The sequence below is a fragment of the Rhincodon typus genome, chromosome 28 (assembly GCF_021869965.1).
Source record: "Rhincodon typus isolate 14 chromosome 28, sRhiTyp1.1, whole genome shotgun sequence".
Classification (NCBI taxonomy): domain Eukaryota; kingdom Metazoa; phylum Chordata; class Chondrichthyes; order Orectolobiformes; family Rhincodontidae; genus Rhincodon; species Rhincodon typus.
Window position 1 is genome coordinate 34986955 of NC_063359.1, and position 15612 is coordinate 35002566.

General features: G+C 45.0%; 1 protein-coding gene across 1 annotated transcript in view; it reads left to right on the forward strand.

Annotated features, from left to right (window-relative positions):
- The first annotated feature begins 1697 nt into the window (after positions 1–1697).
- The window catches only part of LOC109924870 (alpha-N-acetylgalactosaminide alpha-2,6-sialyltransferase 6), a 40082-nt gene continuing 26167 nt past the window's right edge, over positions 1698–15612 (forward strand). The window contains exons 1-6 of the mRNA XM_048613396.1: positions 1698–1802; positions 2184–2304; positions 3141–3151; positions 5965–6153; positions 10352–10761; positions 12558–12665. Of these exons, the coding sequence (XP_048469353.1) occupies positions 3143–3151; positions 5965–6153; positions 10352–10761; positions 12558–12665 (716 nt within the window). The 5' untranslated portion in view covers positions 1698–1802; positions 2184–2304; positions 3141–3142. The remainder of the gene's footprint in view (positions 1803–2183; positions 2305–3140; positions 3152–5964; positions 6154–10351; positions 10762–12557; positions 12666–15612) is intronic.

The window sequence follows — 15612 nt, forward strand, 5'->3', positions numbered from 1 at the left end:
GTGTTCCCTGGCCAACATCTCTGTCTCGGGTCCAGCAAGGCTCAATGTAAGCTTGAGGGACGACGCTTAGGTACCTTAAAACCTTCGTCACTCAGCATTGAATTTAACGATTTGAGAGCATGGCCAGCTCCTTCCCTGTCTATTACCTACCACACACCCCAGGTTCTGTCATTAAATGCGTTGCTTTTACTGCAATCAACCCATTTTCAACCATCTCCAGCTCCCATTATCACTTATCCAGCTTCCCTTCTCCCCGGCTTACTATCAACAATCCCCTTGTCTGCCTACTAGTTTTTCTCTCTCCGCGCCTAGCCCTGTCCCCACCTATCCGTCTACTGTTCTTCCACCCCCCCACTGTCAGCATTAAGTACCACCTTTCCTGAGCTGCTTTCAGGTCTGAAAAAGCTATTCGAGACATTAACTCTCTTTCTCTGTCTCCGCACTTGCTGCCAGACCTGCTGGGTTTCTCCAGCAATCCAGCATTCTGTTTTTGTTTGTTAATGGTAATACTAATGAGCTAGTAATTTTGAACCCCAGGCGACTTGGGTTCGAACCCCACCAAGGCAGATAGGGAAATTTCAAATCCGTAAGAGTCTGGCCTAACGGTGATTGTATAGCTATTGTTGATTGTCAGAAAAAAGAACCCTTTAGGGAAGGAAAGTGCCATCCTTACCTGGTCTGGCCTACATATGACTCCAGTCCCACAGCAATGTAGATGACTCTTAACTGTGTAGGGTTATCACGCTCCCCCCGTGTCTGCGTGGGTGCTCCAGTTTCTTCCCACAGTCCTAGGATTAGATGGTTTGGCCAGGCTAAATTGTCCTGTAGTGTCCAGGGAATGCGCAGGCGAGGTGGCTTAGCCATGGGAAATGCAAGATTATGGGGATAGGGTTGTGGTGGGGAGGAAGGGTCTGGGTGGGATGCTGTTTGGTGATGACCTCTTAGGCTGAATAGCCGCTGTCTGCACTGTAGGGATTCTGCGACTCTATGAACTGCCCTTTGACAGAGCCGTATCAGAGAGGAGGTGATGGCCTAGTGGTATTATCGCTGGACCGTTAAGCCAGAGACCCAGATAAGCCAATCCTGACGAGTTGCTATTGAAATATGCTCCTCCTCATTCCTCCTTGATGTTTCTGACCTACATTTATTGTACGTACTTAGTTGATACAAAGTCCTAGTGATGAACACAAAATATGTTGCTGCATTTAAAAAAAAAGTAACATTTGACTCATTTCAATACAGCTAACACAGTTAACATCTATTAAACATCGTATGGTAACTGCTGGGTACAAAGGTATGGAGTCAAAACAAACATACCCAGCGCATTAGCACACAGCAGCTTAATAATTGGGGAGAGGCAATGGCCTAGTGGTATAATCACTGGACTGTTAATCCAGAGACCCAGGTAATGTTCTGGGGTCCAAGGTTCAAATCCTTCCACAGCAGATGGTGGAATTTGAATTCAAAATATCTGGAATTAAGAATCTAATGATGACCCCGTGAATCCATTGTCAATTGTTGGAAAAACCCATCTGGTTCATTAATGTCCTTTAGGGAAGGAAACTGCCATCCTTACCTGGTCTGACCTACATGTGACTCCAGACCCACAGCAATGTGGTAGACTCTTATCTACCCTCTGGGCAATTAGGGATGGGCAATAAATGCTGCCTGGCCAGCGACGTTCTCATCCCATTAATGAATAAATTAAAAAAAAAAATCAATTAAAGATTCTGGACATTAAATGCTGGCCCAAACAGCAAGTCTACATCCCCAGAACGAATAAAAAGAAATGTTTGTCCATGGTGAGTACACCTTCCTGCCACTGAAACATTCTCACACTGACTTGGAATTTAATCTAGAATGCTGTTAGCTCCTGCATACCCTGATGGATGGAGTTTATTTCATGATATCACTTAGCTCATTCAGGTACCAGCTGTCTTACTTTTTCTACTTTTTTCAAGATTTCCAGCATCTCCAGTATGCTGCCTATGATACTGTGACTTTTCACCCTGAAGCTCTTTCTAAACAGCTTACGGCTCTGAAATTCCTGTGTCTTTTTTCCCATTCGTGCTTTATTGCATCCTCCTAGCAGCCTGTAAACAAAGACATCAGTCCTTGCTACAGTTCCCTTTGGCTGCTTCATGTTGAGAACAATACATTTTCATTTTGTCTCTTGCTTTCAGGGTTTGAAAACCATTGTTAACTTGCAGTGACTCTGCGATCAGTCAGGCAGCTGTTTGTACACGTTTTGGGGCAGGACTGTGTTTTGGAAGCTGCCCGATTGGAGCGATCTGCATTGAAAAGGTTTGTATCTCATTTTCTTTTTATCAACACTTCAGGGAACGTAATCTGCTGTTCTTACCCAGTCTGCATCTCCAGATTGACTGGTACCTTCCCTCTGAAGTTGCCTAGCAAACCACTTAGGTGTGTTCAAAATAGCACCTTCTCTCTGGCCCACTTGATTGGCACCCCATTTACCACCTCGGGCATTCACTCCCTACTGTGTACCATGTTCAAGAGGCACTAGAAAGTTTCCCTTCCAAACCTGCAGCCTCTACTACCCAGTAGATCATGGCTAGTGGACACATGGGAACACACTTTGAAACTGCGTTGCCACTCCTTCACCAACTCTGGCTCAAAATCCCACGACACCCCCACTGCAGTGGTTCGAGAAAGCAGCTCCCCACCAACTACTCCAGGGCAGTTAGGGCTTGACAGCGGATGCTGTCTTATCGGTGATAGTCACATCCCAAAACAATTTTTTTGACATATAGGGATGGGCAATAAATACTGGTACCTCTCGCAGCACCACATTGGATGAATGTGCCTAGAAAAATAGTAGACTATGTTTGAGAAGGAAATGTTAGCTCTTTAGCATTTTCCCAAGAAGCTGTAAACCACTTTCTAAACGCAGGTTCGTTTGGATGTGTTTAATATAAAGATGTTTTCATTTTGTTGAGAAGTTCAGTTCTGAGCTAACCCTTGTCACCTAAATTAGTTTGGAGTTAGTGCAACATTAAAGGAGATAAATTAGTCCTCAATTATTGTCCCTCGGTTTTATTGAATCAATCGATTATGCTCACGTTTTTAAAAAAAAGTCACTGTGCGAAATTCAAAAATTTGTTTTACTTTCGTTCCAGGCATGTTTAAGGTGAGGACGCAATATTCACAGAACTAGTGCTGCTGCCAACATCAAAAGACTTGGGGAAAAATGCAACAAACTGTCTACTGCTTCTGAAACACTGCTGGATATAAACACAGCAGATCATCTGAAGAGAAATCTGTGTTTTGCTGGATTTTAACCTGTTTTGCAGATGCTGCTCTCCGCATTTCCAACAACAGCTGTTTTTTTTAAATTTTGGATTTCTTGGATTATTGACTTCATTTGTCACTATTATGTTTGTTGCTATGAAATGTGATTTAAAGAGCTTTAAAAGCTGCTTGCAAGCAGTTTTGCGAAGTGCTAATGAAAGCTATGAATGTACTAATTCTCTGTGCTTCTGAATATAACCCCTTTAACTCATTCGCATTTGTGCTATCTCGAGACTTAAAACTATTCCTAAACAATCTTTGCCAACCTCCCAATTGCATCCATTGGAAATGTGAGCTGAGGGGAAGCTCTGTTGATTATATCCTAACTCAGACCAAGTAATATCCACCATCAACCCTGCGCTCACTGACTTACACTGGCTTCCAGTCTAGCAATCCATTAGTTTTAAACTTCTCGTTCGCTCCAAATTCCTCTTTTTCAACCCTCACTATCTCTGTTCCCTTTATTTATTGTTTCTGCCACACAGATCTCTGAGGTCCGTGCACGACAGCGGCTTTGGGAAAGCTAAACCAAACTCTCAATGCGCCAGTTGGTGTTTGTGGAACCTCGAGTGGATTGCAGTTCACAGGGAATATTGCTTGGGCTGCAACCCTCTGATATCTCTATGCTCCTTCAATTTCTGCACATCCCTGATTTTCTTTGCTCCACTCTTTGGTTCACCTGTCTAGCTCCTAAGCTGTAGAATTCACTCCCTCTGAAACCTCTTTGCTTCTCCATTGCTTTCCTTTAAGACACCCCTTTTTTTCTGAAGAAGGGTCCAGGCCGGAAACGTCAGCTTTCCTGCTCCTCTGATGCTGCTTGGCCTGCTGTGTTCATCCAGCTCTACACCTTGTTACCTCAAAACCCTACTCTCTTGACCAGGTTTCTATGCGCCTGTCCAAATATCTCCCGTGACTTGGTCAGATTGGTGCCTTTCTTTTGTTGTAAAGTGCCTTGGGATGTTTCACTGTGGTGACGGCACTATACAAATGCAAGGGAGAAGATGGGGGCGAGGCTGTAAGTCACCAGTAGCGACTCATGGTTTCGTGGGGATGCGGCTTCAAATCCCACCACAGCATCTGGTGTAACTTCTGTTCAATGAATGAATTCAATGAATTAATCCCAAAAAAGGGTCTGGAATGAAAGCTAGTGTCAGAAAGGGTGGGCGTGAAACCAACATTGATTATTGTTAAAAAAAATGTCCCATTTGGATCTCCCATGCCCTTTAGGGAAGGAAATCTGTCATCATTACATCCTACATGTCACTCCAGACTCTCAACTGTGTGGTTGCCTCCGAGGGTCATGGAGATCTACAGCATAGAAAAAGGCCCTTCAGCCCATCGTAGCCCTGCACTAGTAAAAAAAAACAACTTATTTGTTTTAGTTCCATTTTCCTGCACTTGGCCCATAGCCTTGTATGCCTTGGCATTGTAATTGCACATCAAATACTTTTTAAATGTGAAGTAACTCCACAAAGGCTGGTATCCCATCACCAAGTCACCCTTCACTTACAAGCGCACAGTTCATGGAATCTGATCAGCTAGCTCAGAGCCAGTCCCAAGAGTGAGGAGAATCCCTGAGACTCCTGTTTATGTCTGTCAGCCAGGGCTCCCTGATTGGACCAAGTTAACAGCCCCAATTCAAAAGATAGTTTTCAGGATTTCTGTATTAAACATTTTTCCTCTGGTGAGGGTGATCAGTGATGAGAATGAAACTTGCATCAACTCAGTGGCAAGAAGGATATGGGCCAGGAGCAGGCAGGTGGGACTAGTTTAGTTCGGGGTTATGTTTGGCATGGGCTGGTTGGATCAAAGCGTCTGTTTCTGTGCTGTATGACTCTGAGTGTAATCAGGGATCTCATAGTCAGAGATCCACCTGACCAACCTCACTCCAATCACCACAGAATGTTATAAGGTTTCTGCCTTCACCATTCTCACACACAGTGAGTTCCAGATTCCCACCACCCTCTGGGTGAAAAATGCTTTCTCACATCCTCTGTAAACCTATGCCCTGGCCATTTTTCCTCTTGACAGAGGGATCAATTTCTTCCCATCTACTCTAACTATGCCCCTTGTTATTTTATACATCTCGTTCATGTCCCCTCTCAGTTCATTCTGCTCCAGGAAAAACAGCTCCAGACTATCCACTTTCTCTTCAGAACTAAAACGCTCCAGCCCAGGAGCAATGTCTTGGTAAATCTGCTCTGCACCCTCTCCAGTGCAATCACATCTCTCCTCTTTACTGTACTCAAATGGCAGCAATTAGAAACATGCAACAAATGATGACATTTCCAGCAACTCCATTGTTCTATTAAACAATGAATGCAAATGTTGGAGGTTCAGTCGTATTTTGTAGATTCACAGAATCTCAAATATATAGACTTTGAAAGGTAATTTCGAACCTGGAAGAGCTAAACATATTAATTGGATCCAGCATGTGAAGGGTTTTGTATAAGGTATGCAAATATTCCATCTGAGTGCAGTTACTGAGCAAAGAGAATTTAGGGACCAACATCACTTCTGTTCTCCTTAAAACATTTGACATCTAGTAACCATTTGAATAAGTACTAGTTGGGATAAATGGTCACAATTACATCTGTAAACCCTATGACTTTGGCAAAACAAATCCTTTTGTTCAATTTTTTTTTGTTGCAGCTTGAAAAATATTTCGTTGCTACAGCGATCTTCATACTGACAACCCTGTTGATCATCTACAGTTCTAGCAATGGCAGTAGCTCATTGGATTACAAAGGTGGCTTCATTTACAATGTTGTGAGTCGGGCGCCGCTAAATTTAAAGAAGTGGGTCACAAAAGATGGTTACTTGCCAGTTGTTGGGAACAAGGTAAGAAAGCCTGTCGGAGCTTTTCATTTTGCGAATTAATTTCACACCCGTAAACTGTTAATCCCATGCAGAGTTTAGGCGAAACTGTTTTCTCTGAGAGTGTTTAGAATGTGGAACTTGCCACCGTGAGGAGTGGTTGAAAGAAATAGCATAAAAAGTTTGATCAACACATGAGAGAGAGAGCAAGGAATAGAATATGATAGAGTTAGATGAAGAATCCTGGGACGTGGCTCACGTAGAGCATTAGTACCAACGTAGACCAGTCTGGCTGAATGGTGTGTTTCTCTGCTGTAAATAATTATAATGCTTTAGAATATCCACTAAGGATTTAAAAAAGGACTCAACTGGCCCATTTAAAGCCTGTTGAGAATTGGAACCAGTCATTTCCAGTTGTTATTGTAACACAAGATAAAGAACTACAGATACTGGAGATCTGAAACAAACCAAACAAAAACAGAAATTGTTGGAGAAACTCAGCAGGTCTGGCAGCATCTGTGGAGAGAGAAACAGTTAATGTTTCAAGAGAATAGACACTTCTTTAGAACTTCACCACTCGATTTCCCTTTATGTAATTATAAAATTTCTTCATATTGATTTTGATGTCCCTTGCAAGTTTCCTTTCATAATCCCTTGCAGTGGCTCTTATAAACTGTTTTGTGTCCCTTTGCTGGTCTCGTATCTTTCCCGTTCAGCAGGATCTGTGCGGGGTTTTATTTTTGCATTTTTGTAAGCCCTTTCTTTTAGTTTTATGCTATCCATTACCTGTTTAATTGTCTGTGGCTGTTTTTTGACTGAAGTGGAGCTTTTCACTCTCAAGGGTATAAATGGATTTTGCGTTAAATGTTTCTTTAAACATCCTCCATGTTCTTTAGTTGTTTCAACAATTAGCAGATTTTCCCAGTTTAGTGTGGACAGTCTCTGCCTCATCTCATTAAAGTTGGCCTTACCTACATCTAAAACTCGAGTAGCTGATTCATGTTTTTTGACTTTCAGATGCGACATTGAACTCAATCATGTTATGATCACTGTTTTGTAAAATCCCTACAGTATGGGAGCAGGCCATTCAGCCCATCAAGTCCACACCAAAGCTTTGAAGAGCACCCCACCCAGACCCCCCAACTCTGCACTTGCCACGGCTAATCCACCAACTGCACATCCCTGGACGCTATGGGGCAGTTTAGCATGGCCAATCCACCCTAACCTGCACATCTTTGGTTTGCGGAAGGAAACTGGAGCACCCAGAGGAAACCCGCACAGACACGGGGAGAATGTGCAAACTCCGCACAGACAGTCACCCAAGGGTGGAATCGAACATGGGTCCCTGGCGCTGTGAAGCAACAGTGCTAACTACTGGGCCACCATGCCGCCTCAAATTTGATAGGGTTATAGGGAAAAGGCAGAGAACCAGAGCTGAGAGTTTTGATCTCATTGAATGGTGGAGCAGATCTGATGGGCTGAATGTCCTAGTTCTGCTCCAATATCTTGGGGCCTTCTGAAGCAGTCAGGTTATGGTTTAACAGACTGTTTCCTTGTAACTAACGTTGAAATGAGCATGTATTCTCTGTGGGTGAGAATGAAAATTGCCCAAACCCCTGGGCATTTTGTTTCATTTCCCTACCGGTCATTACTTCTGTGTTGTAAAAAAGACCTTGAAAGTTAATTCAGTATTAAAGCAAGTACTTTGGGGTGGGGGGAAAGCAGCTGAATGCATTAAATGAATGAGTTGAAGTTGATTTAAGTGTGACTGAACTTTGCAACAGTCATCAGTTGGTGACTCGGTGTCGTATAGAGGTTTAATGTGTTAGAACATTCTCAAACAGGTCAACTGTCTCACCAATAATTAATAATTGTTGCCGCAGCTTATCGGAAAAAAAAGTCACTCTTGTTTTCTCTCCCCACTGTGCTGCTCGTTTGAAGAAGTCTTTATGTTGGGTATAGTTCCAAAAGAATCTGAAGCCCACAGCGTCTCACTGAACGTAGACAATGTGTAGCACTGGACTCCAATCCTTCCTTACTCAACAGGTCCACCTGCTTCCTCCTGGATAGCCTTCAGAAGTGAAAACTTGATTATTATTCCCCCATCTTCCAATCATTTAAGCCCATGTGCCACAGACTAACAATGGGAAAAGAACTAAAGCAAAGATGAGGAAAATTTTACTTTCCACAGCAAGTGGTTACATAGAGTCACAGAGTCATACAGCACGGAAACAGACCCTTCATTCCAACTAGTCCATGCAGAATATCATCGCAAACTAAACTAGTCCCACCTGCCTGCTCCTGACCTTTATCCCTCCAAACCTTTCCTATTCAGCTACTTATCCAAATATCTTTTCAAATGTTGTAACTGTACCCACATCCACCATTTCCTCAGGAATAAGAGATAACAAGATGTGGAGCTGGAGGAACACAGCAGGCCAGACAGCATCAGAGGAGTAGGAGACTTTTCTCCACCTATCAGCTCCACTATCCACCTTCAATCACTGCCTCCTCCTCTCTCTATTTATTTCAGAGCCCCCTTTCGCTCCCCCATTTCTGAAGAAGGGTCCAGACCTGAAACGTCAGCTTTTCTGCTCCTCTGATGCTGCCTGGCCTGCTGTGTTCATCCAGGTCCACACCTTGTTATCTCAGACTCCAGCATCGACAGCTCCTACTATCTCTACTTCCTCAGGAAGTTCATTTCACACACGAACCACTCTCTGTGTAAAAAATTTTCCCCGCATGTTTTTTTTAAATCTCTCTCCCCTCACCTTAAAAGTGTGACCCCTAATCTTGAAATGCCCCATTCTAGGGAAAAGACAACTGCCATTAACCCTATCTATACCCCTCGTTATTTTATTAACTTCTCTAAAGTCTCCTCTCAATCTCCTATTCTCCAGTGAAATAAGTCCCAGCCTATCCAGCCTTTCTGTATAACTCAAACCTTCCGTTCCCAGCAACACCACATCTTTAAAGCATGGGTGGTGGAAGCAGAGACAGTAGTGGGGGAAATGTCTGCAGATCCCCAGGGAACGAGCAAGGGAGAGTGTGACCAATTGGACAGTTCCCTCAAGGAGCTGGTATGGGCAGCAGACTGGAATGGTTTCATAGAATCAGAGAATCCCTACAGTGTGCAAACAGGTCCTTTGGCCCAACAAGTCCACACCGAACCTCGGAGCATCCCACCCAGACCCGTCCCCCTATAACCCACCTAATCTACACCTCTCTGAACACTATGGGCAATTTAGCATGGCCAATCCACCCTAACCTGCACATCTTTGGACTGTGGGAGGAAACCGGAGCACCGGGAGGAAACCCGCACAGACACGGGGAGAATGTGCAAACTCCACACAGACAGTTGCCCGAAGCTGGAATTGAACCCGGGTCCCTGGCGCTGTGAGGCAGCAGTGCTAACCACTATCAACTATCCAAACTGGGATAGGAACAGAAATTGCTGGAGAAACTCAGCAGATCTGGCAGCATCTGTGGAAAGAAAGCAGAGTCAACATTTCGAGACCAGTGACCCTTCTTCAGAACAGTTCCGACTCAGAATATTAGCTGCGTTTCTCTCTCCGCTGATGCTACCAGACCTGCTGAGTTTCTGCAGCGGTTTCAGTTTTTGTTTCAGATTTTCAGCATCTGCAGTTCTTTGTTTCATCTAGACTGGGAATGTGGATAAGCCCATTCAGGTCTGCCTTGGAACCACAACCAAACCGAGTACGAAAGCAACTAATCGATAATCAATATTGTACCAAAATATACAAATAGACAAAACTGACAGAGCAGTAAAGAACAACCTGGTTAACAAAGCCTACCCTAAGGTACCATAGCCGGGGGACCACAGGGGGCTGCTCTGTCTCATTGGAGAGATGATCGGTGATGGTTTAACTTGAGGCATAACCACACCTCACTCACCTATATTGGCTTCACTTTGCATCGCAAACCAGCCATCCAGCCAACTGAGCTAACCCACCTCTACCCACAAATTGGCCGCAGTGTCACAACTGATCACTAAAGAGCCATGCAAACCCCCAACAGAGGCAAGACAGAAACCCGCGTCCGAAAGGGAAATATTGTATTTTGGTGAAGTCCCTCCCACTCCTGCCCAATGCAGTTGAAACTCGGGAGCCACACTGTCCATGCCCAAGCTTTCTCCATGGTGTGACATCGGAACGAAGGCTGCAATGCCAATTTTAGTGACGCGATGTAACTCTCATTCCAGACCATGGGCCTTCACTGCAGGCAGTGTGCACTCGTCACGAGCTCCAGCCACTTACTGGGCAGTGAGTTGGGCTCACAAATTGACCAGACCGAGTGCACCATCCGCATGAACGACGCACCGACGACCGGCTACGAGGTTGACGTTGGGAGTAAGACAACGCTGCGGGTTGTCGCCCATTCCAGTGTGTACCGTGTGATAAGGAAACCCCAGGAGTTCCTGAACAAAAGCCAGGGGGCTGTCTGTATTTTCTGGGGGCCCCCGCAGAAGATGCAGAAGAACAGCAGGGGGGGCCTGTACCGATTGATTCACCATGTGGGCTTGGCGTTCTCCAACCTGTCTGCGTTTGTTATTGCCCCTAGGAGGATGCAACAGTTTGATGACTTATTTCGGAGGGAAACTGGGAGAGACAGGTACAGTACCAACAATTATTTATTGGAAACGGGTATTTGGCTGAGTGCTCCTACCATTTTACCCACCTCTTATCCCTCACTCCCACACAATATTAGAAATAATAGAACCTTACAGTGCAGGAGGAGGGCATTTGATCCATCGTGTCTGTACTGGCTCCCGAAAGAGCCACCCAGCTAGTCCCACTGTCCAGCCCTATCTCCGTAATCCTCTAAATTCAACCCTTTCAAATATATACCCAGCTCTCTTTTGAAACCTCCCATGGAATCTGCCTCCACCACTCTCCCAGGCAGTGCATTCCAAATCCCAGCAAATCTCTGATGAAAGAAGTTTCTCCCCATCTACACTCCCAACTCTCCTGTTGACTGTCTTGAAGTTGTGGTCCCCTAGTTACCGACGAACTAGCTCGTGGAAACAGAATATCCTTTTTTCCTGAATGTTCTGTTGTCCCAACGACCATGATATGTGGATGTGGGCAGTGACAGCCCATTGCTTGTACCACTCACTGTTTGCACATTACCTGTTCCTAACAGGTTTGTTAACTCTGGCTGATTCCTTACATTAATCCCCAGCCCATGTTAGAGTTAGAAAGGCAGGTCCCTTTAAGGGTCAGCCAGAAGTTATTTTGTAACCAACCCCTTCAGTAGGGTTATTACATGCCTCTGGACTAAGTGGGACTTGAACCCGGACCTCCTAGATCAGAGGTAGGGACACTACCACAAGAGCCCCTCAAAGGGTAAACCAGAACTGCTCATTGATTGTGAGCAAGTAACATACCATGACCTTTATATTGAGAGCTGGGGTTTTGCCCCCAGTGGGCTCTGTTTGTTAAATGGCGTGTGCTTTAATTTGCTAACTGGGTCATTCTGAGGTGCGTATCCAAAGGGAACAGCTGGGTTGTCCAGCTGGTATGGAAGGAAGCAGGCAGGGTCAGAGGATCCACTTGTGGGCCTGTCTAAAGTGGCCAATAACATACTCTCAATGCACTCACTCTCACACACACTCACTCACACTGACATACACTCACACTCATACACACTCACACTCATACACACACACACTCATACACACACACATTTACACACACACACACTTACACACACACACATACACACTCACACACACTCTGACACCCGCACACCCACGCGCGCACACACTCTCACACCCACACACACACACCCACACACACTCTCACCCCCACACCCGCACACACCCATGCACACACCCATGCACACACCCACGCACACACCCACGCACACACCCACGCACACACCCACGCACACACACGCTCACACCCACAAACTCTCACACTCTGACACCTACAAAATCTCACACCCACACACTCTCACACTCACGCGCACACACACCCACACACTCTCACACCCACACACTCTCACACCCACACTCTCACACCCACACTCTCACACCCACACACTCACACACACTCACCCACACACACTCACCCACACACACTCACCCACACACACTCACCCACACACACTCACACCCACAAACTCTCACACTCTGACACCTACACACTCTCACCCACACACCCACACACTCTCACACCCACACACTCTCACACCCACACACTCTCACACCCACACACTCTCACACCCACACACACTCTCACACACACACCCATACACACTCCTCCAAGAACTCATAAAATCTACCTATTTGTGTGGATGATCCACTTGCCTTGACTCTTGGCCTGTACGGTCTGCATCTCTAAGTTCTGTCTTTCGGGAGGTGATTGTTAACGGGACTTCCTTCTCTCTTTCCCTTCCCTCTGAAGGAAGAAATCCCATTCCTGGTTGAGTACGGGCTGGTTCACTATGGTGATAGCCATAGAACTCTGTGACAATGTCCAAGTGTATGGGATGGCACCACCTCATCACTGCAGGTATGTGCTTTATTTTCTGATCAGTGACCAGGATCTGGGCAATAGTGACATAAGGAGGATCATCTCAAACCTGCCTTGCCATTTGATCATGGCTGATTTCTACCTCAGTTACACCTTCCCACAATATTACTGTACTCCTTAATTCCCCAAAGATTGATCACTTTCATTCCTACATACACTCACCCATTGAGCTTCTGGGTACAGATTCCCAAAGCTTCACCATCCTCTGAGTGAAGAAATTCCTCCTCATCCCAATCATAAATAACCTATCTCTGAGACTTTAATCCCCTAGTTCTATGCGTCTAGGAAATGATGTCATCGTCAAGTCCTGTCAGGGCCTTAAAGAATTTAATACCTTTAATTTTATTTTTTATTCATTTGTGGGATGTGGGAGTCGTTGGCTGGACCAGCATTTCTTGCCCTTCTCTAGTTGCCCTTGAGAAGGTGGCGGTGAGCTGTCTTCTTGAACCATTGCAGTTCACCTGCTGCGGGCTGACCCACAATGCTGTTAGGGAGGGTATTCCAGGATTTGACCCAGCGACACTGCAGGAACGGTGATATATTTCCAAGTCAGGATGGTGAGTGACTTGGAAGGGAACTTGGAGGTGGTGGTGTTCCCATGTATCTGCTGCCCTTGTCCTTCTGGATAGTAATGGTTGTGGGTTTGGAAGATGCTGTCTGAGAATCTTTGGTGAATTTCTGCAGTGCATCTTGTAGAGAGTACACACTGCTGCTACTGAGCATCAGTGATGGAGGGAGTGGATGATTGTGAATGTGGTGCCAGTCAAACGGGCTGCTTTGTCCTGGGTGGTGTCAAACTTCTTGAGTGTTGTTGGGGCTGCACCCATCCAGGGTGCAAGTGGGGAGTATTCCGTCACGATCTTGACATGTGCCTTGTAGGTGGTGGGACAGGCTTTGGGGAGTCAGGAAGTGAGTTATTCACCACAGTATTCCTAGCTTCTGATCTGCTCTCATAGCCACTGTGTTTATGTGGCGAGTCCAGTTGAGTTTCTAGTCAATGGTAACCCCTAGGATTTTGATGGTAGGGGGATATGTTTCATTTAGATCACATCTCATTCATCCAACCTCCAGGGAATATAGGGTGCTGTGCCCTTTGCTCTTGTAGTGAAAATGGGAAAAAACTTTTATTTCCCACATGTTCTGTTGCAGCACCAGTGAAAAGAGACAGGACGGTACACCCCTTAAACATGTACAACCAAGTTCCTCCTCTTTCAGTTTAAAATCGAAACTCTCTGCAATGTGTTTTCTCTCGTCTCCTCTACAGAATACTGCAGCCTCGTTGTGATACCCAAATAAGTGAGGCTATGATCTAGTACATTTCAATTGAAAGGCTAATTACTGAACATTCCTAATAAGTGTGATGAAATCTGAGGGCTTTTGTCATTTCCAACTCAATTTCCTTGCACCACGTTGAACGTTCACTCTCCCCACTGCCGACACAGAGTCACAGCAGTGTGTACCATCAACAAGCTGCACTATAATAGAACATAAGACATGGAAGCAAAAGTAGGCCATTTGGCCTATCGAGTCTGCTGTGCTTTTCAGTGTGATCATGGCTGATCCGAGAATCCTCATCTCCACTTTCCTGCCTTGTCTCTATCATCTCTGATTCCATTACTGATTTAAAAAATCAGCCTTAAATATGCCTAATGACCCAACCTCTACAGCCCTCTGCAGTAAAGAATTCCACTGATACACTACCCTCTGAGAGAAGCAATTCCTTCTCATTTCTGCCGTAAATGGTGACCCCTTACTGTAAGATTGTGCCTCTGATCCTAAACTCTCCCACAAGGGGAAACAATCTTCGTGTATCTACCCTGTCAAGCCCCTAAAGGATTTCATATGTTTCAGTAAGGTCTCCTCTCATTTTCTAAACTCCAGTGAATACAAGCATAACCTACTCAATCTCTCCTCATCAGGAAATCACTTTGTGCTCAGAAACAAGGTAGTGAACCTTTCTCTCGACTTGCCACAGCAGATGGTTAAATTTGAGTTCAATAAAAAATGGTCAAAAAAATATTGGAATGAAGAAAAAGCGTCTGGCTCACTAATGTCAGAAAATAAGGGAAGGAAACTGCTGTCCTTACCTGGTCTGGCCTGTATGTGACTCCACATGTACAGATTGACTCTTAACAATTACGATGGACATCCCATCCCATGAAGGAATATATATAAATAGGTGATGGCCTAGGATTATTGCTAGACTGTTAATCCAGAGACTCGGGCAGTATTCTGAAGACCCAGGTTCAAATCCTGCCACGGCAACTGGTGGAATTTGAATTTAATAAAAACCTGGAATTAAGGATCTAATGATGATCGTGAAACAATTGTTGAGTGTCAGAAAAAACCTATCTGGTTCACATTAGGGAAGGAAACTGCCATTATTACCTGGTCTGGCCTACATGTGACTCCAGACCCACAGCAATGTAGTTGACTCTTGACTGCCCGCTGGGCAATTAGGGATGGGCAATAAATGCTGTCTGGTCAGTGATGCCCTCATCCCGCGAATGAATAAAAGAATGACCGTCGCTGTGAAATTTTCGCTTCAGATCCATACATGGCCATTTGGAGGAAGATGTGTAAAGGCTTCAGGACCCTGGAGCACTCTTGTGATGATGTCATAGAGCTGCACATCACTGACTATAAATAGCACAGTGTGGGTGGAGTTAGGACACTGGAAATAATTGCTTAATGCACTAACAAACATTCAAAAAAGATAGATTTGTCCTCAGATAATGTAACAATAAGAACAGAGCCTAGAATATCTATAGTTACCAGGTATAGCAGTATAGTAAGAGATAGTAAGAACTGCAGATGCTGGAGTCAGAGATAACATAGTCTGGAGCTGGAGGAACACAGCAGGCCAGGCAGCATCAGAGGAGCAGGAAAGTTGACATTTCGGGAAATTTGAAAAAGGGTCTCGACC